Source organism: Phragmites australis, chromosome 6 (genome assembly GCF_958298935.1).
Source record: "Phragmites australis chromosome 6, lpPhrAust1.1, whole genome shotgun sequence".
In the NCBI taxonomy this organism is placed as follows: Eukaryota; Viridiplantae; Streptophyta; class Magnoliopsida; order Poales; family Poaceae; genus Phragmites; species Phragmites australis.
In genome coordinates this window covers 42,914,599-42,941,257 of record NC_084926.1, presented here as the reverse complement: position 1 = coordinate 42,941,257, position 26,659 = coordinate 42,914,599, and the positions used below count along the sequence as shown (strand labels likewise).

Sequence of the window (26,659 nt, the reverse complement as noted above, 5' to 3'; positions counted from 1 at the left end):
GCCGTCCCGTCGCCGAGCCGGCAGACCTCGCGCCCCGTGCCCGAGCCTCGCGCCCCGCGCCGTGCCTCGCACCCCGCGCCGCTCCGAGCCCCGAGCCTCCTCGTCCCGCGCGCCTCTCCTCGTCCCGCGCGCCTCTCCTCGTCCCGCGCGCTGCTCCCGCCCCGCCGGCCGCTATTTATAGCGGTGAACAGTGCCTCTCCCTCACTTCACTCTCTCACGCCATCTCTCTCTCTCTCTCCCGAGCTCCCCGTGCCGCCGCCGCCTTCGCTCCGAGAGCCCCGCCGCCGGTGAGCTCCCCTCCCTTCCTCTCTCTCTCTTTTCCCTTCCCCGAAGCGTACCTAGTCCTTGACGCCGGTCGCCGCCGTTTCCCGGTCGCCGGCCTCCGCCGCCCGTCCCCGAGCCGCCGGGCCGCCGGCCGCCCGTCAGCCAGCCCCGCCGGCGAGGCTTGCCGCCTCCCTCCGGCTGCCGCCGCCCTCCGGTCAGCACCCCGTCGCTGGCCCCCGCCGCCGCGCCAGCGCCGCCGCCACCCGAGCCGCCCCTCTCTCCCTCCCGATCTCTCTGTGTGCCCGAGCCGCCTCTCTCTCTCTCTCTGCTCAGCTCTCTCTCTTTTATACCCTCTCTCCCTGTGCAGCTGACAGGTGGGCCCGGTTCCCTGAGCCGAGCCGAGCCGGCTGTTGAGCCCACCGACACCGAGCCGAGCCGAGCCGAAAACCCGAGCCGAGCCGATCCCCGAGCCGAGCCGCGAGCCGAAAACCCGAGCCGAGCCAATCCCCGAGCCGACCCGCGAGCCTGAGCCGAGTCCAGTCCGAGCCGACTCAGTGGAATATTCCTGGAATATTCTCCCTCTTTTCTTTTTCTGAATTTTTCTCCCGGCAAAACTTCCGAAGCCCGTTTCTCCTCCGTCCTAACTCCGTTTTCGTCGATTCTTCCACCGATATTCATCTAAATTCGAGATCTATCCAATCATGTCAATTTCATAATTTTTGTAAGTTGTTTGGTCGATTGTTTGCTTGTGCCTTTGTCGTTGTTGCGGCTATTAGAGGAAGAAGCATTCGAGGACGACCCCGAGGACCCGGATTTTGAAGGAGCAGGCGAGGACTTCAACGAAGGCAAGTCCTACAACCGTTGACCATGTTGATCCCATGTTTTTAAACACAACCCGTAGAGCCATTGATTCAAAAAATAGGAGTATGCATGTTTAGATTAATAGCTATGATTCTTAAAGAAATGCTAGAATAGTTATAACCCAGCTTGTTTATCCCATGCCTTGTCATTGTTACCATTACTTCGTTGAAACCCTAGAAGATTCCCAACATCAACTATAATGATTGTTTGGAAGATTGCTTGTTTACTAGTATGCTTAGGATTGCTTTGCTCAAAAGAAAGAACTAGATTATTTACATATGATGATCATGCTTTACAAAATGAATGGTGTGAGCTTGGTGCTTTGTGCGTGTAAAACTTGTGTTCTTGGGAAAACTTTAGAGTAGTGTTGACGAGGGTGAGTAAGGTGCCCCACAAAGGTGGGAGCCACCTTGGAGCAAGGTTCGCCTTTGTGGTGTTCTTGCTGGGAGACTCTTTCCTCGGTCATATAAGGACCGGTTCGCTGTGACATCTCACCTAGTATCCTCTCGTACAACCACATGGCCTGTATGGGCAGGACTTGACCTAACCCCTCTAACTTAGTGCGGTACCCACCCGGAGGCCGGTAGTGGCAATGGGGACCAGGAGAAGACCTGGGTAGTGTGTAGCCCAAGGTCCGGCTGGTGATATTGTTGAGGCTAAGTCAAGCCTTGGGATTGCTAAGTGATCTTTCCCGTAATTCTTCTAAAGCCCCTGGTATCTTAGTGCCCCATGGGTGGATATTGTGGCTTCGTTGAGAGGACGTTATGTCTCGTTATGACGGCTTCACCAGTTGCTAAGGTGGGAGCCCGTGCATATCTTGTGGGTAAAGTGTACAACCTCTGCAGAGTGTTAAACCTATCCGGATAGCCGTGTCCTCGGTCAAGGACATGCTATGGTTTGGTCACAATGATTAGCTTTTGGCGTGAGTAACTCCTTGGCGTGTGAGTGGGCTGTGTGCCCGTGTTTTCTAAAAGAATGGTTTTGGCTTTGTGCCCTAAGCCTCCTGGACTGTGTGTCCGCTGGCAAAGTCTTGTGGGAACTGGCGGGACGGGTGTACCTCCCCCAGGGCCGTCAACCCCCATAAGCTCAACTTATGTATCCCTCTTGAAAGTGTTTTTATTAAAAGTTAGTCTTTGCAAAATGAACCCTGCATCAATAAAACTAGCTTTCCGCAAAAACTAAAAGACTCTACAGCCTTATCCTTGAACTACCCTTAAGCATCTAACTTCTCCCCTTAAGGTAGGACTTGCTGAGTACCTTATGTACTCATACTTGCTATTGTGGATCCAGATGATCCAGAGCCCGACTTCGCCGAAGAAGGAGCTGAAGACTAGAGAAGCCGGTTTCGTCCGCACTCAAGCTGCCTGTAGGGCTTGGGTCGCTTTTGTGTATTTCCGCTGTGTTCTGAGAGTTTGTAAGATTATGCCTTCGGGCTTCTTTTGTAATGAACTCTGTATTGTGCCTTATTATCGTATTTATCCAATGTATGACTATGATGTCTACTTCTGTTGGAGTTCGTGCGTACCAGCTACTGATCCAGGGACTGGTATGAGCTACACGAGGTGACCCCAAAGGAGGGGTCCGACAGAGTGGTATCAGAGCCATGCTTGACTGTAGGGCGAAACCTTAGGATTGGCCGAGTGATAATTTTATTACAAATTATTTTGACAAAATTTCCTTACCCCTATTGCCTATATACCTTGATGCTTCATTTAACAAAAGTTTTTACTCAATCCCGACTCACTTCTGTTCCTTAAAACCTTGGCAGATGGAAGGAGAAGGATGGACCGCCACATACTGCCTGGACGTGCAGGGTTTCCCCCTCATTCTTTGGGAGACCCTGATGAGGTTCGGATATACTCAGCGTCCCGAGTACCGTGGGCGGGAGTACCAGGAGCACGGTACCAGCAATTGTGAAGTCCATGTTCTTGTGTTCGAGACACCCGAGCATACAGACTGGCAACCGTGGAGTGTTGTTGCCTATGGGGCAGAATACAGTGACACTTACCAAGCAGCAGCTCGTAAAGCCCTAATGCACTTCTGCGAGAAGCACGAGAAGGACACCGGACGTACTCCGGTGAAATTCTTCCCAGTAAGTGACCAGTCCCGCCCAGTGTGGCGCAACAGGATGAGAAGGTTGTAAGGCTTGGGTCAGCGAGAGGATGACCCCACCTTAGTTGCTACAGTGAAATACCTTCTTGCACTAGACCAGCTGTACGAAAGCCACCGCTTCGAGTGGAGGGCAAGTATTCAAAGAGCAGAGCATTCAGAGACTCGGGAAAGAGCCCTGCGGAGACAGTTGCAGCAAGTCCGAGAGCAGGCCGCAGCTGCAGAAAGGCGTGCCGAAGATGTGACCAAGGCCCTTATGGAGACCTCCGAGCACTATGTCAAGGAGCTCAATCAAGCCTACTTGACATGCCACAGGGCGCACGGAGGACCGCACCGCAAGCTCACCCCGAGAAAAAGGACATTCCACTTGCCTCCTCTTGACAGCGTTCAACGCTTGGAATTACCCGGAGTTCCCCTCCTGCCCCCAGGAGTCGCCAGCGCAATCGCGTCTGGCAGAGTGATACCCGCACCGGTCGCGGTGCCGCCACCACCTCCACCCGCTCCCGGAGCAGAGCCAGAAGGCCCGATGTATGAAGAAGGATCCGAGGAAGAAGAAGAAGAAGAAGAAGAACCCTTCGAGCGCGAGTTTGTGCGCGACGACAACTCGGAGGATAGCCAGGAGTCCATGGGGGAGAACAACATTGACTTGGATGGTTACGAGGAGGACATGGCTAGAACCTTTAGTCAGATGAACGACTTGGAGCTAGCTAGCCATGATGATATTGACCTCGCAGCGGAGTGGAGTGCAACCCACCCTTGAAGCCCCCTTCAGCAGCGGCGCAATTCAGGAGCGCCATCAAGATCAACGAACCGCCAGTCGACCGCGTGTCAGACTTCCAGTAGTATGCCCAGTGATGTAACCCTTGTATCGTAGTGTAGTAGCGTGTTGTGTTTGTAGCAGATCTGTGTTGATTGGAGCCTTAGCTCCAATGCTCGTGTTTGTTCTGAATCTTGTGTAATGTAATGCTATGTGATTGATGTTTGTGCTAATGATGTGTGCCTTAGTTAATCGAGTGCCCTTAAAGAACCCTAGTAGCCTTTGGTCAGCCGTCTCCTCTGGAGCGTTACCTTTCTCTACCTTCAAGCAGATGCCGCCTAAAAGGACAGCTCGGATCCAGCCACGCCAAGGGCGTCAAGCTCGTGAAGGATATGAGGCCGCTAGTGAGATTCAAGTGAGACTCCAACCCAGGGGAAGACCACGGACCAGGGGAGGAAATCAGAACCGAGGCGGATGGGTTAGGCAAGCTCCGCTATACCCCCAAGCCCAAAGAAGACTCATGGAAGAGCTAGACCATGATGAAGAAGTGAACCAAGAGTCAGAAGGTTATGGCCAAAACAACCAACTAAGGGGACAACTGCCACCCCCACCGTCGGTGGAGGAACTCGTGGCTTTGATGGCAAATCGGCTGACCGAAGCCATAGCTCAAGGCATTCAAGGCAATCGTGGACATGGTCAGGGGCCACAACCCAAAATGACTGAGTTCATGAGACTGAGACCAGCCACCTTTGACCACACTGAAGATGACCCTTTGGTAGCAGATGATTGGCTAAGGGGCATAAACAGGAAGCTGGATGTTGTAAACCCCAGCGACCATGAAAGAGTTCTTTTGGTATCACACCAGCTAACAGGAGCAGCCCTAGAATGGTGGGAAAACTACCAAGAAGCAGTAGAAGATGCTAGTGCCATCACATGGAAGGAATTCCAGGAGGAATTTAGGAGGTATCACATTCCCGAGGGAATCATCGAGATGAAGGCAGCAGAGTTCCGCGACTTAAAGCAAGGTTCCATGACCGTGAATCAGTACATCCGCAAGTTCACAAAGCTCTCTCGATATGCCCCTGAGGATGTGAACACAGATAAGAAGAAGCAGGACCGTTTTAGAAGAGGACTGCACAGTACCCTGAAGACACACTTGTCCGCAAGTACCTACCCGGACTTCAATACGATGATGAATCGAGCCATCATCGTAGAGGAGGCCAAGACTGAAGGAGACAATGACCGGAAGCGCAAGTTTTTGGCACAGAAGCAGAAGCAGCAAGAGAGGTTTGCAAGGCCCAGACCTAGCTACCACCAGAAGCCAAAATACCAACCAACCATGCAGTATCGGTCTCAGGGATATAACCAACCAGCAAATTCAGCCTACCGCAGCCAGCACCCAGTAAGTCAGCAGAATAGCAGTGGAACTGTTGCACAAGTGACAGAGAGAAACAAGGACAGAGTCTGCTACAATTGTAGAGAGCCCGGGCATATGATAGCCAACTGCCCACACAAGAACCCTACCGCAGCACGAGCCCCGACAAACCCCGCAGCAAGTGCTAGGACAGCAGCGTCGGGAGTTGGACGTGGTGGACCCCAAGCCTCAGGACAGCAGAAGAGGACAACACAATCCTTTGGAAGAGGCCGTGTCAACCACATCGATGCTCATGATGCCCAGGAAGCACCGGACGTCGTCTTCGGTGAGTTCATTGTCAATTCAACTCTAGCAACAGTACTATTTGATTCTGGAGCTTCGCATTCATTCATATCATCAAAGTTTGTTGCTAAGCATAGAATTCCAACTGTCATGCTTAAGACCCCCCTTATGATACGCTCTCCCGGAGCGGAAATTAAGTGCATATTAGGATGCCCCCGGGTGAAAATTATAATAAGTGGGGTAGAGTTCCTAGCAGACTTAGTGGTTCTCCAATCAGATGGAATAGATATCATCCTTGGGATGGATTGGTTAGCCAAATGTCAAGGCAACATAGCTTGTGGCACCCGAAAGGTCACCCTAGTTAACCACCATGGCATTAAAGTAGAATGCCAGCCTAAAGGACCAAAACCCAAGCACATGTTGTGCAACTTGGAAGCCATCACTCCGGACAAAGTGCCCATAGTAAAGGAGTACCCAGACGTATTCCCAGAGGAACTACCTGGAATGCCACCTGACCGGGAAATAGAGTTCATCATAGATCTTGTCCCCGGAACAACCCCAATGGCCAAGAGACCCTACCGTATGGCAGCAAATGAACTAGTGGAATTGAAGAAACAGCTAGGAGAGTTGCAGGAGAAAGGATATATAAGGCCTAGCTCGTCCCCATGGGGATCACCTGTCTTGTTTGTAAAGAAGAAAGATGGTGGTCTTAGGATGTGTGTAGACTACCGAGCCTTAAATGAAGTCACAATAAAGAATAAATACCCACTGCCCAGGATCGATGACCTCTTCGATCAACTGCAAGGAGCCAAGTTCTTCTCTAAGATTGACTTGAGGTCAGGGTATTACCAGCTAAAGGTTCGGGAAAGTGACATACCTAAAACAGCCTTTGTGACCCGGTATGGACAATACGAGTTCACAGTAATGTCCTTTGGATTAACCAATGCTCCTGCCTACTTTATGAGCTTAATGAACAGGGTGTTCATGGAAGAGTTAGACAAGTTTGTCGTAGTCTTCATTGACGACATACTCATCTACTCTCAGAGTGCCGAAGAGCACGAACAACACCTAAGAATAGTCCTAGAAAGGTTAAGAGCCCATGAGCTTTATGCCAAATTCAACAAGTGTGAATTTTGGCTAAAGAAGGTTGCTTTTCTTGGACACGTCATAACGGAAGAAGGAGTAGCAGTGGATCCTACTAAAGTTAAGGCAGTCGCGGATTGGAAACCGCCGACTAATGTAACACAAATCAGAAGTTTTCTTGGATTGGCAGGATATTATCGGAGGTTCATAGAAGGATTCTCGAAGATAGCAAAACCTATGACTGAACTGACCCAAAAGGAAAAACCTTTTCAATGGACCAAGGCTTGTGAGAAGAGCTTTCAGGAGCTAAAAGATAGATTAATCACAGCCCCAGTGCTAACCTTGCCAGATATTCACAAGGATTTCACAGTGTTCTGTGATGCCTCTAGGCAAGGATTAGGATGTGTCCTAATGCAAGATGGTAAGGTAGTTGCCTATGCATCTAGGCAGTTGAAGGAGCATGAGAAGAATTACCCGACACATGATTTGGAACTAGCAGCCGTAGTGCATGCCCTTAAACTATGGAGACACTACTTAATTGGAAATAAGTGTGAGATATTCACAGATCATAAGAGTCTGAAGTATATCTTTACCCAGCCAGACCTAAACCTAAGGCAAAGAAGATGGTTGGAGTTGATTAAGGACTATAATCTGGATATTCAGTATCATCCAGGCAAGGCCAATGTCGTAGCAGATGCCCTTAGCAGGAAGGCTCATTGCTACAACCTAAGAGTTCAGAAACGGAGGCCAGAGCTACTTAAGGAAATCCAATGCCTAAACCTCCAAATAGTCAATGAAGGTTGTGTCAATACCTTGATAGTCCAACCTACCTTAGAAGGCCAACTCCGAAAAGCTCAAGAAGAAGATGAAGAGCTACAGAAAATTAAGGTTCAAACCGGAGAAGGCAAGGCACCTGGATTTCGAATAGATGACCAAGGAACCTTATGGTACGAAGATAGGATCTGTGTACCTAATAAAGAAGAGTTTAGAAAACTCATTATGGACGAAGCCCATAACTCTGCCTATTCGATCCACCCTGGGTCGACAAAGATGTTCCTGGACTTAAAAGAGAAATACTGGTGGTCAGGGATGAAGAAAGACATAGCTAGATTTGTCGCATGCTGTGACATATGCCAGAGGGTTAAGGCAGAACATCAGAAACCAGCAGGACTGTTGCAACCACTTCCTATCCCAGTGTGGAAGTGGGATGAAATCGGGATGGACTTTGTTGTGGGATTGCCCCGTACTCAAAGAGGACATGATTCTATATGGGTCATAGTAGACCGTTTGACCAAGGTAGCTCATTTTATACCAGTAAAAGTAACATATGGAGGAGATAAGCTAGCACAGTTGTATGTGGACAACATCCTCAAGCTTCATGGTATCCCGAGTAGAATTGTGTCAGATCGCGGAGCCAATTCACCGCAAGATTTTGGAAGAGCCTACATGCCACCTTAGGAACTAAGTTGGACTACAGCTCAGCCTATCACCCGCAGACCGATGGGCAGACAGAACGAGTAAATCAAATCCTGGAAGATATGCTAAGAGCTTGTGTGCTCACATATGGAAAAGATTGGGAGAAAAGTTTATCTTATGCAGAGTTCTCTTATAACAACAGCTATCAGACAAGCCTGAAGATGTCACCCTTCGAGGCATTATATGGGAGAAAGTGCAGAACCCCTCTTATGTGGTCTGAAGTCGGGGAACGCTGTCTCTATGGACCAGCCTTGATAAAGGAGGCTGAAGAGCATGTAGCCAAAGTAAGAGAGAACTTGAAAGCAGCTCAAAGCAGACAAAAGAGTTATGCCGACACTAGAAGAAGAAATCTTGAGTTCGAGACAGGAGATCATGTGTATCTGAAGGTATCGCCGATAAGAGGCACACGACGATTTCGGATTCGAGGGAAGTTAGCACCTCGATACATTGGACCATACAAGATATTAAGCAGGATTGGTGCCGTGGCATACCGCCTCGCACTTCCAGAAGAAATGGCAGACATCCACAACGTCTTCCATGTATCACAATTGAAGAAGTGCTTAAGGATTCCTGAAGAGCAAGTACCGATAGAAGTGATGGACCTTCAACCGGACCTACGGTACCAAGAGCGACCCATAAAAATATTGGATACAACAGAACGACAAACTAGAAGATCTGTGGTCAGATTCTGTCAAGTACAGTGGAGCAACCACACGGAGGCTGAAGCTACCTGGGAGCGTGAAGATGATCTTCGGAAGGAGTTCCCCTACCTCTTCGAAGATGAACCTCAAATCTCGAGGACGAGATTTTCCTAAGTGGGGTAGGTTTGTCAAATCCCTAATTTTTTCCCCCTTCTCCCTTCTCTCTCTCTCTCTCTCTTTCTCTCTTCTCTCTCTCCCCGTGACCCGCCGTCCCATCGCCGCGCGCAGCGCCGCTCGCCGTCCCGTCGCCGAGCCGGCAGACCTCGCGCCCCGTGCCCGAGCCTCGCGCCCCGCGCCGTGCCTCGCGCCCCGCGCCGCTCCGAGCCCCGAGCCTCCTCGTCCCGCGCGCCTCTCCTCGTCCCGCGCGCCTCTCCTCGTCCCGCGCGCTGCTCCCGCCCCGCCGGCCGCTATTTATAGCGGTGAACAGTGCCTCTCCCTCACTTCACTCTCTCACGCCATCTCTCTCTCTCTCTCCCGAGCTCCCCGTGCCGCCGCCGCCTTCGCTCCGAGAGCCCCGCCGCCGGTGAGCTCCCCTCCCTTCCTCTCTCTCTCTTTTCCCTTCCCCGAAGCGTACCTAGTCCTTGACGCCGGTCGCCGCCGTTTCCCGGTCGCCGGCCTCCGCTGCCCGTCCCCGAGCCGCCGGGCCGCCGGCCGCCCGTCAGCCAGCCCCGCCGGCGAGGCTTGCCGCCTCCCTCCGGCTGCCGCCGCCCTCCGGTCAGCACCCCGTCGCTGGCCCCCGCCGCCGCGCCAGCGCCGCCGCCACCCGAGCCGCCCCTCTCTCCCTCCCGATCTCTCTGTGTGCCCGAGCCGCCTCTCTCTCTCTCTCTGCTCAGCTCTCTCTCTTTTATACCCTCTCTCCCTGTGCAGCTGACAGGTGGGCCCGGTTCCCTGAGCCGAGCCGAGCCGGCTGTTGAGCCCACCGACACCGAGCCGAGCCGAGCCGAAAACCCGAGCCGAGCCGATCCCCGAGCCGAGCCGCGAGCCGAAAACCCGAGCCGAGCCAATCCCCGAGCCGACCCGCGAGCCTGAGCCGAGTCCAGTCCGAGCCGACTCAGTGGAATATTCCTGGAATATTCTCCCTCTTTTCTTTTTCTGAATTTTTCTCCCGGCAAAACTTCCGAAGCCCGTTTCTCCTCCGTCCTAACTCCGTTTTCGTCGATTCTTCCACCGATATTCATCTAAATTCGAGATCTATCCAATCATGTCAATTTCATAATTTTTGTAAGTTGTTTGGTCGATTGTTTGCTTGTGCCTTTGTCGTTGTTGCGGCTATTAGAGGAAGAAGCATTCGAGGACGACCCCGAGGACCCGGATTTTGAAGGAGCAGGCGAGGACTTCAACGAAGGCAAGTCCTACAACCGTTGACCATGTTGATCCCATGTTTTTAAACACAACCCGTAGAGCCATTGATTCAAAAAATAGGAGTATGCATGTTTAGATTAATAGCTATGATTCTTAAAGAAATGCTAGAATAGTTATAACCCAGCTTGTTTATCCCATGCCTTGTCATTGTTACCATTACTTCGTTGAAACCCTAGAAGATTCCCAACATCAACTATAATGATTGTTTGGAAGATTGCTTGTTTACTAGTATGCTTAGGATTGCTTTGCTCAAAAGAAAGAACTAGATTATTTACATATGATGATCATGCTTTACAAAATGAATGGTGTGAGCTTGGTGCTTTGTGCGTGTAAAACTTGTGTTCTTGGGAAAACTTTAGAGTAGTGTTGACGAGGGTGAGTAAGGTGCCCCACAAAGGTGGGAGCCACCTTGGAGCAAGGTTCGCCTTTGTGGTGTTCTTGCTGGGAGACTCTTTCCTCGGTCATATAAGGACCGGTTCGCTGTGACATCTCACCTAGTATCCTCTCGTACAACCACATGGCCTGTATGGGCAGGACTTGACCTAACCCCTCTAACTTAGTGCGGTACCCACCCGGAGGCCGGTAGTGGCAATGGGGACCAGGAGAAGACCTGGGTAGTGTGTAGCCCAAGGTCCGGCTGGTGATATTGTTGAGGCTAAGTCAAGCCTTGGGATTGCTAAGTGATCTTTCCCGTAATTCTTCTAAAGCCCCTGGTATCTTAGTGCCCCATGGGTGGATATTGTGGCTTCGTTGAGAGGACGTTATGTCTCGTTATGACGGCTTCACCAGTTGCTAAGGTGGGAGCCCGTGCATATCTTGTGGGTAAAGTGTACAACCTCTGCAGAGTGTTAAACCTATCCGGATAGCCGTGTCCTCGGTCAAGGACATGCTATGGTTTGGTCACAATGATTAGCTTTTGGCGTGAGTAACTCCTTGGCGTGTGAGTGGGCTGTGTGCCCGTGTTTTCTAAAAGAATGGTTTTGGCTTTGTGCCCTAAGCCTCCTGGACTGTGTGTCCGCTGGCAAAGTCTTGTGGGAACTGGCGGGACGGGTGTACCTCCCCCAGGGCCGTCAACCCCCATAAGCTCAACTTATGTATCCCTCTTGAAAGTGTTTTTATTAAAAGTTAGTCTTTGCAAAATGAACCCTGCATCAATAAAACTAGCTTTCCGCAAAAACTAAAAGACTCTACAGCCTTATCCTTGAACTACCCTTAAGCATCTAACTTCTCCCCTTAAGGTAGGACTTGCTGAGTACCTTATGTACTCATACTTGCTATTGTGGATCCAGATGATCCAGAGCCCGACTTCGCCGAAGAAGGAGCTGAAGACTAGAGAAGCCGGTTTCGTCCGCACTCAAGCTGCCTGTAGGGCTTGGGTCGCTTTTGTGTATTTCCGCTGTGTTCTGAGAGTTTGTAAGATTATGCCTTCGGGCTTCTTTTGTAATGAACTCTGTATTGTGCCTTATTATCGTATTTATCCAATGTATGACTATGATGTCTACTTCTGTTGGAGTTCGTGCGTACCAGCTACTGATCCAGGGACTGGTATGAGCTACACGAGGTGACCCCAAAGGAGGGGTCCGACACCGACCCGGCCACCGGCGCCGTCCGCAAGCACTACATAGGTATGGTCAACATGCTCGACATCCTCGCCCACATAGCGGAGGCCAGCGACGACGCAGAGGCCGACGACGAGGCGATCGACCTCGACAGCTGCATGGCCGTGCCGGTGTCCTCCGTCATCGGCCACTCACTTGAGGGACTCACCTTGTGGACGCTCCATCCAAACACCAGGTATGTACAAGCACTCGTTTCTTGAATCGATCATGCACATCTGCAACAAGAAAGTTCTTGCATTTGTGTGCACCAGCGTGCTGGACTGCGTGGAGGCGTTCAGCAAGGGCGTGCACCGCGCGCTGGTGCCGCTTGAGAGCTCAGCGGACAACGTCGTGGCGGTGGAGCTCGTGGAGTCCGCCCCGGGGTACCGGATGCTCACCCAGATGGACGTGGCCAGGTTCCTGAGCACTCACGGCGCCGAGCTGAAGGGCGTATTGTCGCGCACCGTGCGGGAACTCGGCGCCGTGAACGAGACCGTGTTCGCGGTCGCGAGTGGCACTAAGGTGATCGAGGCCATCAAGGCGATGCGCGCGGCGTCGCTGACCGCCGTGCCCGTCGTGGACGCCGCCGTGGATGCAGAGACACTCCAAGATGTAAGTTTACCTCTTGTTTTCCTGTCCAAATGAAGCTTCAATTGCTCATGGCTTGCACGTTGCATTTTGCAGGGGAGGGGGAAGAAGGCGATCGAGACGTTCTCGGCGACGGACCTCCGGGACTTCCCGGTTGCGCGGCTGCAACCGTGGCTGGGGATCAGCGTGACGGAGTTCAAGAAGAAGGTGGCCGAGTACCGGGCGAGCAACAAGCCCGTCGTCCCCGGTGCCGACGCCACGGACACCGGCGTCCCCGTCGACGACGCGGACACTACCGTGACTGCCAATGCCACCGATGAAGAAGAGCAGTTGCTGGTGACGTGCTCCCCGGAGAGCACCCTCGGCGAGGCGATCGAGGCGGCGGCGGCGAGGCACGTCCACCGTCTGTGGGTGGTCGACGAGGAGGGGCTGCTGGTCGGTATCGTGTCTCTGACCGACATCCTCCGGGCGGTGAGGGAGGCCGCCCTCGGCGAGGACCGGGAGCTGCACTGCATCGTGTCGTCCTAGGACTATAAGTTGATGTCGTAGCTTTCTAAGATTAGCTCGTGACAATCGGTGTCCCGAGTCTCCGAGACCTCCAGCATCACGCATATGTTTCTGACGCTGGCGTTTGCTAGGTAGCGTCTAATGTGACGGGTATTACGATGTTCCAACTTTCAGCTTTTTTAGCGACTGAGGGCGTAGATATATGCTTAAATCATCTATGTTTGAGTTATGTTCGAGTTTTCTTTCAGCAAATTTGAATGCCGTGTACATCCTAGACGTGTCTGACACGTCTTGTTGGTGCTTATTTGGCGTCTAGGCCGAAAATTGTACTTCCTAAACATCTCAAAAGAACTAGTAAGTGGATTAGGGTATGCTATTCGTTTTTTTAAGTTATTAATTTGCGACGTGATGCGCATAGGCCCGAGCATTTTGGGGCCGGGCCTGCAGAAAGCCTGATTTTTTTTTTGTGGCCTGAAATTCCTGGCCAGGCCACCCAATAAACCCATCAGGCCAAGAAAATTCGGGTCAAGGTGGGTCGGGACGCCGGTCATTCTACGCATGAACCACTATTTTGGGGCGGATCCTAGTAGCTTTATGAGCACACTATCCTGTTATCCTAGATATCGTCGTTTCTGACGCCATTGTTGGTTTACATTTTGCTGTGAGGAGGAAAGCAGTTGGTATATGGGGATGCAAGGACTGTGTGATCAGCAAAGGTTTCTTACAACTCTGCCTCTAGCTTTATGCTAGCTCGCATAAAAATCAGATTGAGAAATGCTCAAATCTATGTAATAGAATATTGTACATGTTTGTTTCATTCAGAATGGTCATCTCGAATGGATGAAATGGTTTGGTTCACTTTTTGGTTTGTTCTGAGATGGTACGATGCTCTCATGTATCATTTAGGATGTGCACTTGTTACCTCCTATGTACTTGTTGGTTTTGTTCATGGTTACCTTCAGTGCGATTTTTTTTAATTCATGGTTACCTCGTGTGTACTAGTTCATTTTACTCTGAACTTAGGATGTGTATTTGATCTCCTGAGTGAAATGAGGCTTTTGTGTATCTCACGTATCGTATTTTTCAGATTTTTTATTTGAATATTTGGTTCAAGTAAGAGAGCACACGGGTGCGGAAGAGGAAAACTATGAGTAGAACTGTAGGACAGAAACTGTATCTAGGAAACGGGATCGAAATGGTTTGGAGTGATTTGGTTCGATTTTGAGTTGGTTCTGAGCACATTAACAGGTTTAAGTGAAACTGGATCTGAAAAGGGAAGAGGAAGCACGTCTACATATAGGTATGTAAACGGGGACCTAATAAGTATTTTTAGATCATTATTTAATTTTTTTCTTAATTTAATTAGGTGAAAGTGAATCTCTAATTAATTTTTTAATTTTAGATTGATTTAATGAGAAAAAAAATACAAAATTTGATCCCTGCCTACATCCAACTCGGCAGCTACCCGGCCCGGGCCAGGAACTTGTTGAGTTGGATCGCTCGGTCCGAGCGCGAGTGCGTGACCACCAAGATGAATCGAGCGAGCGCTGCCGCGTGCCGCCTCTGCAGTCCGCACGCCACGCGAGAATCAAACCGATGCGCGCTCTAGTGGTGGCCGTGGACCACTCGCTCGCTGGCCTTTCTCGGGCGCGCCCCACGCATCATTTCCGGGGGGACGGGTCGACCGTTGCGCGCAGCGTCGTTTTTCAGTTTCTTCGTCCTCCTTCCAAATCCACTAATCCAGCCAGACCAAGTGTGCAGACCTTCCAAATCCAAATCGGTTACACCACCTGACCTGTGTGACTTGCACTGCTCATACAGAGTGAGGCTCTCCGTTTAGAACGTCAAAGCCAGCATGAAATATTGGCGTGCTTACGGATAGAGTTTTAAATCTGTTTGTTTCTCTTGTAGATTGTAAGAATATAGATTTTGTATTATAGATTATAAAAGCTGCTATAAGTGTATTATAGATTAAGTCACAATTCAGATTTTAATTGTTACAATCTATTTTCAAAATTCATTCATTTGCTTGCATAATTTGATTACGGAGCACAATCTATAATTCGAAACAACCACGCACTTACACTTATTGTCCGGAAAGAAGCATCTAAATTCACGAGCTGCATGGTCGCATACCGAGCCAGAGCATGGTGTTCACGGATCCAGAGCATGCCATTGGCAACCAATCGATCAGCGGCTGCCAGCAGCAGCAACCATTGCGTGGCGCATGTGTTACAGACGCCCTCCATGCCCCTGCCGGCGTATCTAGCTCTACCCCTCATCTGCCAGTTCCGCTGCGCGCCGTGTTCAGGATACATCATGCATGCTTGTCCAGGCGGCCGGGCCAGCCAGAGCCAGCTGCCGCGCGCCTAACCCATCGCCGTCGGTCCGCCGGCTCCACCCGGGCGGAAACGGACGCGGGTGACCCCATGGGTGATGTGATTGATTGGGTGATCGTGCACGCGAATGGAAGAAAGATAGGAGCAGAGGAAGCCTAACCGTTCCCCGGCCGTGTGGAGCCGGTGAGCCGGACACCACCACTACCACACCATCGCGCGAACGAACCCATCCAACCCGGCTGCCGGCGACTCGCGGGTCGATGATCCGCTCGTGACCGAGACGAAACGGACGAATGGAGCGAGCGAGTGCTGCCCCCGCACGCCACGCGAGTGGCGGCGGTGGACCACACCACTAGCCCCGCCGAGGTGCCCACCCGTCGTCCGTCAGCGACGTGCACGCGGCGCGGGACTGGATAGAGCTTAGAGCCAAAGCCGAGAGAGCCCGGCGTCCTTTTGCTCGTTTTCCTGTCCGGGACCACCCTTTCCCTGCCTCTCGATCATTTCCGGCGGCCCGGGTCGACTCGACCGTTGCCGTACCGTACGTTGTAATGTCTTTCCAGTTTCTTCGTCCGCCCTCCAAATCCACCCAGACCAAGTGTGCTGTGTGCAGCCATTTACACCTGTAGAAGTCACGCCGGCACATATAAACAGTGGTGAACGCAGCGAAGCTACGAAGATGAGCTGATCTTTCTTCTCCTTCTTCGTCACCTATAGCGAGGTAGCAGTCGGTAGGAGGGCTTGAGCCCTCAAACCTCATCCTACGGGTATTTGCCATTTGGCCGTATGAATGAATCTTCTGGCAAGCAGTCTAAAAGAAGCATCGGAAGGGAAGTCAGGAGCTGCATGCTTCGTAGTAGTAGTTGTGCTTGTACACTGTGCCAGAGCATGTGGCAGCAGCAAGGCGAGTATCCTGCTGAGACCCTGTCTATCTGTCTGTCACGCGGCCTGTGTGTGTGTCCTGACAGGGGCTCATTTACAAAGTTGGTTAGCAATCGAGTAGTAATACTTTGGATCACTAGATCACTCCTACTGTATTGCTCGCTCAGTTCAAAAATGGAAAACGTTTTTTGTTTCGACAATGTCAAATTTTTATAAGTTTTAACCGATAATTAATTAAATTATATATGTTTAGCATATAAAATTTATTTTAATTATAGTACTTTTAATATGATATCGATTTTATAGTAATTGATAATACATTATAAAAAAATTAACCTTCAAAGTTTATTTTTGAATATATTTTATATTTTTGAACAGAGGGAGAGAGTACTTTACAACCTCACCTCCTTTGCCATGGCCTGGAGGCTATTTAATTCGTATGATCACTGCGCCTCCTCCAACTAATCGTGCTGTACATTGCACGATGCATTGAGTGTTAGTGAAGCCACTCCACTTCGCAGGTCACAATTAGCAAAGCTTAATCCGAGTTTCTGCTGCCATTAACACCGAAACACATGTAGGTGTACGCAGATGATCGGACGTATCTGTTTCAATGCACTAAATACCAGTCCAGACATGTACATGCTTGCAGATGGCATCTAATGGTTGGATTAGGCTGTCGTAATAACGTGAAAGAAACTGTACCTTGTCAGTTAAACTATTCCATCTGATGGGGTTAGTCAGAAATGTGTCTGGTGGAGTAGAGATAAGACTAAGGGTTTTTTTTAAGTGTTCCAACGATTTTACCTTACGATTTTCTTTACCAAGAGATTATCAAGATTATTTTCTTCACTTCAGTATTCTCTCCTTTTCCTTCACAAATCTCTTTGAAAAAAATCTATTATATATAAGAAAAAAGAAAAAAGAATAATAAAGAAAATCATGTAGGAAAGAAATGAAGGAATAATAGTTGGAGATGTCTAATATTGTGGGACTACCACTGTAATCTATGCCATATACTTAGTACTGGTGACAGCCTTGTTAAGAGCTAGCTATGATATAATCCACTCTAATTTAACATAATTAACTAACTAATTATTTTGATATCTATTCCTCACGCCTATCCCTAAACTATAATTGTGATTAAGATTCTCCACCTACATGCATTACATGTGAAGCGGGAGTAGGACTGAACATCAAAGTGGGCATCATTGGGTTGATGCACATCCAGAGTCTTGCTGGCCTTTATTTTAGCCTGTGGGGCCCACAATCTGGTGAGTGCAGCACTAATCATGTGTACAGAAGTTGTACAAGAGCCTTATTGAATGCATTTATCTTTTTGTGGTTTTACTTCATGAGAAAGGCACGGAAAAGTGAGTTTATTGATTAATTCAGCAAAAAAGGAAGACAGGTCATGCAAAACTCCATGAGAAAAGAGTACTTGTGTCCTACCAATGTTTTATTATTTTGGCCATATAGCACGGTGATGAAGTACCTTATTTAATAGTACAATATTGTAAAATTCTATAAGAATTCTGCAACACTTCATGAGAAACAGGCTCACGTATTTGATCTCAAGGGCTACAGTTACAATAAAAATGTCCTAAGAGCAAAAATAATATCCAAAATCACCCATCCACTAGAGAGGAAAAAAACACTCATGGACACATGAATTCTTGGATTTCTTTTCTAGTCTTTCTGCAGTTTTTCACAACCAGCTGAAGAGTTTGCACCACAAATTGGCAACTGAAGAATTTAATTTTCCCAAAGAAGTTACTACTGCTTCTTCTTCTTCTTCTCTCTGTAAGAACTATTATCACTACTAAAACTTCCTTTGACCCTTTTCCGCACCCAAATTTTTTTCAGCCATTTCCTCTGCAGCAGAATGAGACCTCCTCTCGACCACCTCAGCAACAGCTCACATTCATATCTCCTCAGCAACAGCTCACATTCATCTCTCTCTCTCTCCTACCGTCTTCTTTCCTTTTCTCCTCTCTTTCTGATGCTTTGACGCCACCGCTCGCAGCTTTGGCCTGCTCTGTCGCCCATCTTCTCCTCTGCCACTAATTAAAGCAGAGGCAGGAGCGGTGGACGAAGAGCCGAAGAAGAGAACAGAAAGAAACGCAGGAGGGGGGAGGAGGAGGAGGAGGGAGGAGGAGGAGGAGGGAGGAGAGGAGCAAGATGTTTGATAGCTTGCTCAACTCCAAGTTCCACAACAAATGGTACATAAATCTGTCATGTTGATTCAGTTTGGTTCGTGATTGGCGAGCTTCTGGGCCGGTTGTTTCTTCTAGTTGCCGTGGTTGTTCTTGCGAATAGTCGAGTCCCAAATCGAATTACTTGAGCCCTCTTCTGTCGATGATTTGTTCAGCTTTTCAATTCGCGAAAATACGCTTACTTGGATTGTTGCGTCTGCCGTTCTTCAGTTGCACGGATTCTGGACTGCTTAACTCCACTTCTGATCTTTATTTGCGAATTCAAGGGTTGTTATTGTTTGGTGCAGCAAGCAAGCGATAAAATGCACCCGGACCCGGCTGGATCTGCTGCGGCGGAAGAAGCAAGCGATGGCGAAGTTCCTCAAGAAGGACGTCGCCGACCTCCTCACCAACGGCCTAGAATCGCACGCCTTCGCACGGGTACTGTCTGCACGCTCAAGGCGACAACTCGCATTGTTAGACCTTGGAAGTAATTGTGTTAAGAAAAAAGAACCTGTTTTCCTCAAAAGACAAAGAACCTGGACGTACTCGTTTAATTTGGTGGCGTGAGGAGTGTAGGTGCAGCTAAAAAAATAGTGCTTTGTGCAGAGAAATCTATGATGAAATGCAGGACCATAAGATGGTTTCTGTAGTGATACGCTCCTGATTGCTGTTGTTATTCCCCCCTTGGACCGCAGATGGAAGGCCTGATTATTGAGATGAACCAAGCATCCTGCTACGATATGATCGATCAGTACTGCGAGTATATAGTGAAGCAGCTCAACATGCTGCAGAAAGAGAGGTAACTGTGACCCTTGTTGCTATCACAAGTGATGCACTATTTTCAACCTGCCAATTATCTGTTTTACATCGCCTGCCATCATATGCTTCATTTGATCATTGCCAGTTTTTGCCACATACACATCTGCTCTGCATTGTTTGTGTTTTTGCTAGGAAAGAAAAGGGAATATCATAATAGTTCAGATTTCTTACCTAGAAATATCTTTCTAGTCTGCTGTAGCTGATTAGGATGGCTTAGATATGTTCGCTTCTGAACATTCAGTTACACACTGACAGCAGTTCTGAGTTCTCCGTGAATTCTTAGCTTATGTGGATTGTGTAGAGATAACTGCTTTAGTGTATAGCTATAGCTTGAGTCTCCCATTCAGTTCAGATCAAGGCCTACCATACTCCTGTTGCAAATGCCTCTTTAAGATTGAAAGACTTAATATGAAAGTTCAATCAAGGTAGCAGCTAATTAGTGATTTTGTTAACTTTTCTGGTTTAGCTGTTTGCATAGTATTTCCAAGGTTGTACAGGCTTTGGAAATTGCAAAGCTGCATATATTGCTATACTAGGCTTTTCACCTTTTTTTTTGTATCATGTAAACTGCCCAATATTCATAGTTAGGGATAAGTTGGAAATTTTGGTTGTAGCAAACTATTGAAATTAGATGATTCTTTTTTATTGTTGCTAGATCAATGAAGTGTGTGGCACTAACAAAAGTTAGTTCTAGTTCTCGTTTCATTCAATTAAGATCACACATAATACATTCTTTCTTCTGCAATTTTGATCACTGAACCTGTGATGTCCATTAACAGTGACTGCCCTCAGGAAGCTTTGGAAGCTGTGTCAACTCTAATATTTGCTACTGCTAGATTTCCCGATTTGCCTGAACTGTGTGACCTCAGACATATATTCACAGAGAAATATGGGAGTTCCATTGAGCCTTTAGTTAATTCAGAGGTGCTTAAAATTCTGCCCTTTTCCTTGTGTTTGAGGTGATCTTCTTTGTTGTACCAACACTGACTTAACCTTTTTGTGGACAGTTTGTTCAGAAGCTTCAGAATAAGTCATTTACTAATGAAGAGAAGTTGCAAGTGATGAAAAGCGTCGCTGAAGAATTCTCAGTCCCATTTGACAGCAAGGCATTGGAATGGAAGATAACTTGTGTACCTCAAAATAAACATGTAAACTTTTAGTGATCTTAACCTTTTTATTAACTACTCAAATAGTGATTTTCCAAGCATATATGGGTCATTCATATCTAATCTTGAACTATTATTTGATCAGGATCTTCCAAAGAAGGGTCCACGTAAACGGGAAGAAGTAGAAGCATCAGCACGCAACGGACAGAAGGTTGATAGGCATGTGCATGAAAGAAAATTTAAAGCTACGCCGGAAGGCTATGAACAGAAGCAAGAAATGAAGATAAAGCCCAAAGATATCCATGTGATTCCTGATGGCATTGGTCAGTTAGGCGAGAAAAGCAGGAAGAACTACTCAGATAAATCTGATGAGAAAAGGCACACGGGTAATTCTGTCCCTCCTTTGGACATGAAAGAAAGGAATGGTGAGAAGGAAATGAGGAAATATGACAAAAGGCTGATGAACACAGAGGAGTTAGACCTCGATGGCTTAAAGAAACAGGAGGTTAGTGCAGTGAAACCTGCTGGTGGTCCCGAATGTAGTTGGGGACATGCTAATTTGGGGCTTAAAACCCTGGACCTAGAAAAGCAAGGAATTGATTCAGCTTGCACCTTGAATGGTAAAACAGTGAACAAGGTTCCTCCTTATTCTAAGCCCTACAGAGAAATGGGTGCGAAGTCTGCTGAAGAAAATACCAAGAATTTGTACGATAGACCAAAGCATGTGGGGGAGTTTGGACAGCCAATACAAGATAGGCAGCTTGTCCCAGAGAAGGCAGTTAATATGCAGCCTCCTTATGTTAAGCCGAATTTTGAAAAGCATACAAATCAAGTTGTGAATGGTTACAAGCATACTGGTGCTGAAGAAATAGGCCACCTGAGGGGTGAACCTGTTTATGATGATACAGTTCATCCTGTTTCCGTCAGAAGGAAGAATGCAAAACCAGCACATGTTGATGATTATGATGGAATGGCTAATGAGGAAAAGATGACAAACCAAACACCCAATAGCCGAAGAAGACATTCAAGCAAGTTGAATGGTGCCTATGATGATCATGACCAGAAAGGTGGTGGTGTGCGACCCCTAGAAGGCATGGGGGTCAATGATGATATCAATAATGCGAGGCCTTTTCACCGAATTCCTAGTGAACAGAGAAAACACAGAAGCAGGCAGAATGGATCGGCAAGTGGCAGTGATTACAATGGGGCCATTGAAGACCGCGAGTCGGAGGAGGATGAAGCAAACACTGCAATTGATTTTGGCAATCTTCTGCCCCGAGCCCCTAGTTCACACCGGAAACATAGAAGTCGGAGTGCTGATCCCCGCACGGGAGGCTGTGATGATGAAGAAAGGATGATGGATAAGCTCCTCATGCATTACAGAAAGAAAGGGCTGGATAGGGAGGAGCGCAAAGAAAGAGTGAAATCCCGGATCCCCCGACCTCGAGCTGAGCAACCTGCTGATGGTGTCAGAGAACTGTCTAACAAAGAAGGGGCGTCTAGGCATCGTCCTGAGAGAGCTGTATCTCTACCTACAGAGTCTGCAAGCCCAAAGGGTCCTGAAATAGCTGTATCTCTACCTTCAGAGTCTGCAAACCCAAAGGCAAAGCCGAAGGCCCCTGCTCGGTCCATGTCCATGCAGCCAGAAATGTCTAGAGGGAATGTGCACCCAAGAATGCCAGATTTTGACGAGCTGGCTGCGCGGATCAGAGCGCTGAGGAACGCATGAGCAGCCACAGGACTGTCTTCAGCATTGTCTTGTTCTTTCAGGAACTTCTATCAAAGTAGCATCTGATATCTGATGGTGCCTGCCTGCTTGGGGTCGCAGGAATGAGAGAGGACATCTGAGATAGTTGCCTGCTTCCTGCAACCTTTCTTGGTGGTATACTTGCTAGTGTTGCTCTCGGTGTCTTGGTAGAGTATTGGCAGGAGCAGTTAAATGGCGATTCATAGGATACCATACCATACTACATTGATTTGGTTGTGGTTATTTGTACTCATAGAACAATTATTGTCGGTGTATAGATGCCATTGATGGGGCTATAATGATATATGATTTTCTTCTTTTTTACAGTTCATTTCTCCCTGCATTTTACAATATTTGTCGAGCCTCACTGTCTAAATGGCTTGAAGCCTTGAACCCTGTTTTTGTTTGTGAAGTGATTCATCCATGAATCGTTGAGTACCATAACTCCCAACTGTAGAGGTTACTGTCAGTTTTGTCTGATCAGACCACCCATCATCTGGAGCTAATCAGATGCCATTTTCTTCAGCAAAATTTGGTAGCATGGCATTGACTGCTTTCATATTTATCCTAGAAAGACCATGTGACGGTTGCCGCAACAAGCGGTGCCGACGCCGACAGCCTCTGCTGAGCAGAGCTGCATAATAATTCTAAGCACGTTCTTCCGGATTACCGATCAATCACTGCTTGTTGTATTCTTTTTTGGGGATCTTCGATTCAACCCCTGTAGTACTAAATTGTCAACCGAACCAATCTTATTTCATCCATCCAAACATTAAAGAAAGTCAAATTGCAATTTTTTTGTTTCTTCTTTGCCTCTGTAATTTGAGTCAGAAACAATTGATGATGAACTGTTGGCTAGATCATTAGGTTGTCACGAGAAAAGGCAAAGCTAAATCGATAGCGTGTGACCTGAACTCTGGCCGTGCATAACTGCAGGCGCAGCTAGCCCAAGGACCTCATCACGCCGACGACAAAATGCAGGATGCAGTCATCGCCGCTGCCGTCGAGGAGGTCGTCGCAGACCAGCCGCTCCAGCGCGGGGGCCCTCGGCAGCGCCCCGGCGTGGTACAGGACGGTCGCCGCCGTCGCTGCGGCCGGCCGGGTCGCCAGGCAGGCCACCAGCCTCGCGACCGCCCGGAGGAATAGCGCCAGGAGACCCTGCACGTGCACGCGACGCGTTAGCAACTGCTCTTCACGTAGCACAGAATGGAAAAAAAAATCTATGTAACCTGCTGCAAACCTCTCCTTTTTACGGTACCGTTTGGATAGCCACCACACGTTCTCAACATGAATTTTAAAATGGTGGACAAGCAAACGCTAAGTGCACATAAAAAATTATCTTACATGTTCATTACTTATATATATGATTAATATTGAATAGATCTCGTTCATCGTTTTGAGATCTACATTAAAAACATATAACAACAATTCAGACGGTCTATAAAAGTATGTATCTGTAACACCGCTACAAAAAAATTTATTCCCACGTAATGTAGTAAAAATCACGCACTCACCATACGAGATTATGGCCAGCTGCGTTCGATGGTGCATGTGAGATTCGGAGGATTGATTCGTCGTTGGGTGTTTATATACACACGAGGCGTGCATCGGAACCATCTGGCGGGAGGTTGGCGATGGCAACGACGGGCGCCCGTTGTCGCGTTCGTCACTGTGCTCGAGCTCTCGGTTTTGGACGTCGCCGCTTCCTCAGATTCTTCACCCTTTCCTGCCTTCCTCGCGTCCATTTTTCTTCGTCGGAGTCGCAAAGGCCGACGAGGCGACGACGACGGTGACCGGATGGCGGGCTGGCAGTTGGCACCTCGCGCAAAAGTGAGCAACAGAAAGCCTGGTCAAGTCTTCTGGATATGTTCACGCGTTACGGCTCGGCCCAGTGCATCGAAAGGCCCACCGGACACCTTTCGGACGGTCCAGTCGACTACACGACGTAACAAAACGAGACATTCGTTTAAAAAACCCGGCCTGGTCAGTTCTGGAAAGCTTCCGAGCGGAAGCGTTTCGGAGGCGACACCGAGTCGATCGGCGTTCGGCCGGCCCCTCTCCGACGGCTTGCCGGCTTCGGTAGAGGAGGATGGTCTGGTTCTCTGGTGATTAGTACTATTATAGTTAGTAGTTTGTTATTTTTTAGTCTAGTTGTTAGATTAAATTATAGTTTTTTTTAATTTAAGGATAGATCTATTGATCCTTTTGTCCCTTCTTGATTTCTCGGATGAAGAGGAATTCAGGAGGTTTCTTTTCTTCGACCTACTGGCTTGTCGTATTGATTTTTGATGGTGTCGTTATCTCTACTTCTTCCAAAAAGAGAAGGTGTATCCTATCCGTCTGACGGAGTTGCTCGGTTTGTTCAGCGTTCTAATAACGCTTTGCGCTACTGATGGTGGCTCAAAAAAGTTTATTGGCATTCAATGACCCTATCTCATCGGTGGTGGACGTATCGGCATCGGCTCCTCCGATTCAGCTTGGCAGCGGTATTCGATGAAGCTTCGAGGTGATGCTGATCGGGACATGTGTGCGTTTTGCTATGTAATTTTTAGGTTTTTAGTTGTACTGCGTTTGGTACTGATCGAATAAAGTCACCCTGTTTCTAAAAAAAAATGAGACATTCATTTTTTTCCGATGCACACGCATCAACTTACGCAAGTGCGCTTCTATCACATGGCTACAGAATTATGAGCATCAAAATTATGGCTAAAGAATTCACATATATTATGAGCATCAAAATTTAAAATCTGATAAATAGAGCTCACACCTTTACTACAGTACATCCAAACCAAGAGATGATTCCATGCGTTTGTAACCATGTATGGTAATGGTATCCCGTGGAGCCGAGCCAGAAACCTAAACCGTCACGGAGACCTACCACGATACGACTCGTACGTTGCTAGCGTTTAGTCGATCGCCTTCCGCTCCGGCACAATCAATCTGTATATTCGTAGCGCACACGAAGGCTACCCTCCCCTTCCGCCACGCCACCTCAAGCTAGCGCTAGGTTGGTTGCTCTTGGTAATCAGAGCTTGGTCTTCGTCGCACCGGGACGGGGAGCATCGATCGCCATCGGCCGGCCGGCCGGCCATGTCGGGCGGCAAGCAGAAGCCTCTCAAGGCCCCCAAGAAGGAGTACGACTAGGTACTTACTATTGATTCTTACCAAGTGGAGTGCCTTTTGATTTTGCCGTGACTACGTGCTGTGGCCACAGATCTCACCACCCAATAATCGACGTGCATGATCCGCATCGCGATAAGGGATTTCAATTTTATTTTTTTATTTTTTTATCGATGAAAAGGCTGAAATTTTACGGTTGAAATTTCGGTCAGCTTTTATCGTATGTTCTATAGATACTACATGTCAGTGAAAGAAAAATTTGAAATTAGATTTTTATTTTTCTCTAAAATTTGTAAAAATTTGACGAAATTTTAAACCCTGATCTCGATAATCCGTATTGCTCTGCGCATCTCTGCATTGGCATCCATTACTCTAGTTGATCGCTACAGATCAAATAAATCTAGATCAATCTGATGATATTGCATAGTCGATACGCATGTTCTTTTGGTTTGCATGATTGCTACGAGGGAATTCTTGTTGTATTGAGCGTTATTGTTTATTTATCTGGACACTGGAGTCTGGATTGCTAAGGTTGATCATAGTTGATGCCAGATACCAAATAGAGCTATTTCTGATAGTTGCTGTTTCAGATGTTCATGCACTGGATGTTGCCAGTTATATTAGCACGCCGTCCTGGGCACGTTGATCATGCTGATTGCCAGACTGATCGTAGTTTAGTCCTTTCCAGCGTTGTGGCTGTGTCTTACATACGTATAATCCACTCCTGATGCAACCATTAGTAGGCGACTCCACATGAGTTCGCGACTGTAGATTTTATGTAACAATTTTTCTTCTTAATAAAAAATATGTAGCTCTTATGCGTATGTATCCTCGAAAAAGCCAGTTAGCACGCTGTAAACGTACCAAGCGTAAAGTTTTAGTTCTACAAGAAATCTGAAACATCATAAATTTGCCATATTTTAAACAAAGTAACGTAGGTGGAAGCACATTTGCATCTTAAGGTAGTTCTTGAGAAGTTCAGATTATAAACTTTATGTCTGCATACGGACCTACGTACGGTGGTGATGTAATTATAAGTTGAAAACGTGTGAGTTGCAGCAACTAGTACTGACAGTTCTCGTTTTCTTTTCTCCGCAGGCTGATCTGGAGAACCTGAAGAAGAAGAAAGCGGATGAGAAGGCGCTCAAGGAGCTGAGGGCCAAGGCGGCGCAGAAGGGCCCCCTTGGAGGCGCCGGGCTCAAGAAGAGCGGCAAGAAATGAGATAGTGCTTCTGCGATTCTTCTGTGAAGAAGAAGAGTGTAGCAGCAGTTCTATATATGATGAGTGTTACAGCATGTTTTCTTTTAGTTTCTCTTTTTCAGAAAATAGCGGGAGGTAATTGTTTTGGTAAATACTAGATTTCGGACATGTATCCGTTTGTTTTGTGGCATACTAGATTTGTTTTGTGGCATGCTCACCATGCGAAGGGCTCAGCCCTGCCCACCGGCTCCAGCTCCAAGTCACCCCTCCGTCTTCTTCTTCATCGAA

General features: G+C 48.1%; 2 protein-coding genes across 2 annotated transcripts; both read left to right on the top strand.

The window, feature by feature from the left end:
* The first annotated feature begins 11,857 nt into the window (after window positions 1-11,857).
* LOC133922641 (SNF1-related protein kinase regulatory subunit gamma-like PV42a) lies at window positions 11,858-13,319 on the top strand. Its single transcript, XM_062368051.1, has 3 exons — window positions 11,858-12,064; window positions 12,141-12,480; window positions 12,553-13,319. The coding sequence occupies exons 1-3, from the start codon at window positions 11,898-11,900 to the stop codon at window positions 12,982-12,984; spliced, it is 939 nt and encodes a 312-aa protein (XP_062224035.1). The 5' UTR covers window positions 11,858-11,897; the 3' UTR covers window positions 12,985-13,319.
* A 4,696-nt stretch (window positions 13,320-18,015) lies between these two features.
* On the top strand, window positions 18,016-22,377 carry LOC133922640 (uncharacterized). The gene is made up of 6 exons (XM_062368050.1): window positions 18,016-18,403; window positions 18,685-18,817; window positions 19,075-19,178; window positions 19,978-20,122; window positions 20,206-20,346; window positions 20,450-22,377. Exons 1-6 carry the CDS (start codon window positions 18,363-18,365, stop codon window positions 22,031-22,033), a joined length of 2,148 nt encoding a protein of 715 aa, XP_062224034.1. The 5' UTR covers window positions 18,016-18,362; the 3' UTR covers window positions 22,034-22,377.
* The last annotated feature ends 4,282 nt before the right edge of the window (window positions 22,378-26,659 follow it).

Bases quoted from the DNA above. Each gene is read 5' to 3' on its own strand.
- LOC133922641 (XM_062368051.1), top strand. From the start codon at position 11,898: ATGGTCAACATGCTCGACATCCTCGCCCACATAGCGGAGGCCAGCGAC. The intron at 12,065-12,140 runs GTATGTACAAGC...TGTGTGCACCAG, and splicing joins ACGCTCCATCCAAACACCAG to CGTGCTGGACTGCGTGGAGG. The intron at 12,481-12,552 runs GTAAGTTTACCT...TGCATTTTGCAG, and splicing joins ATGCAGAGACACTCCAAGAT to GGGAGGGGGAAGAAGGCGAT.
- LOC133922640 (XM_062368050.1), top strand. From the start codon at position 18,363: ATGTTTGATAGCTTGCTCAACTCCAAGTTCCACAACAAATG. The intron at 19,179-19,977 runs GTAACTGTGACC...GTCCATTAACAG, and splicing joins AACATGCTGCAGAAAGAGAG to TGACTGCCCTCAGGAAGCTT. The intron at 20,347-20,449 runs GTAAACTTTTAG...TTATTTGATCAG, and splicing joins GTGTACCTCAAAATAAACAT to GATCTTCCAAAGAAGGGTCC.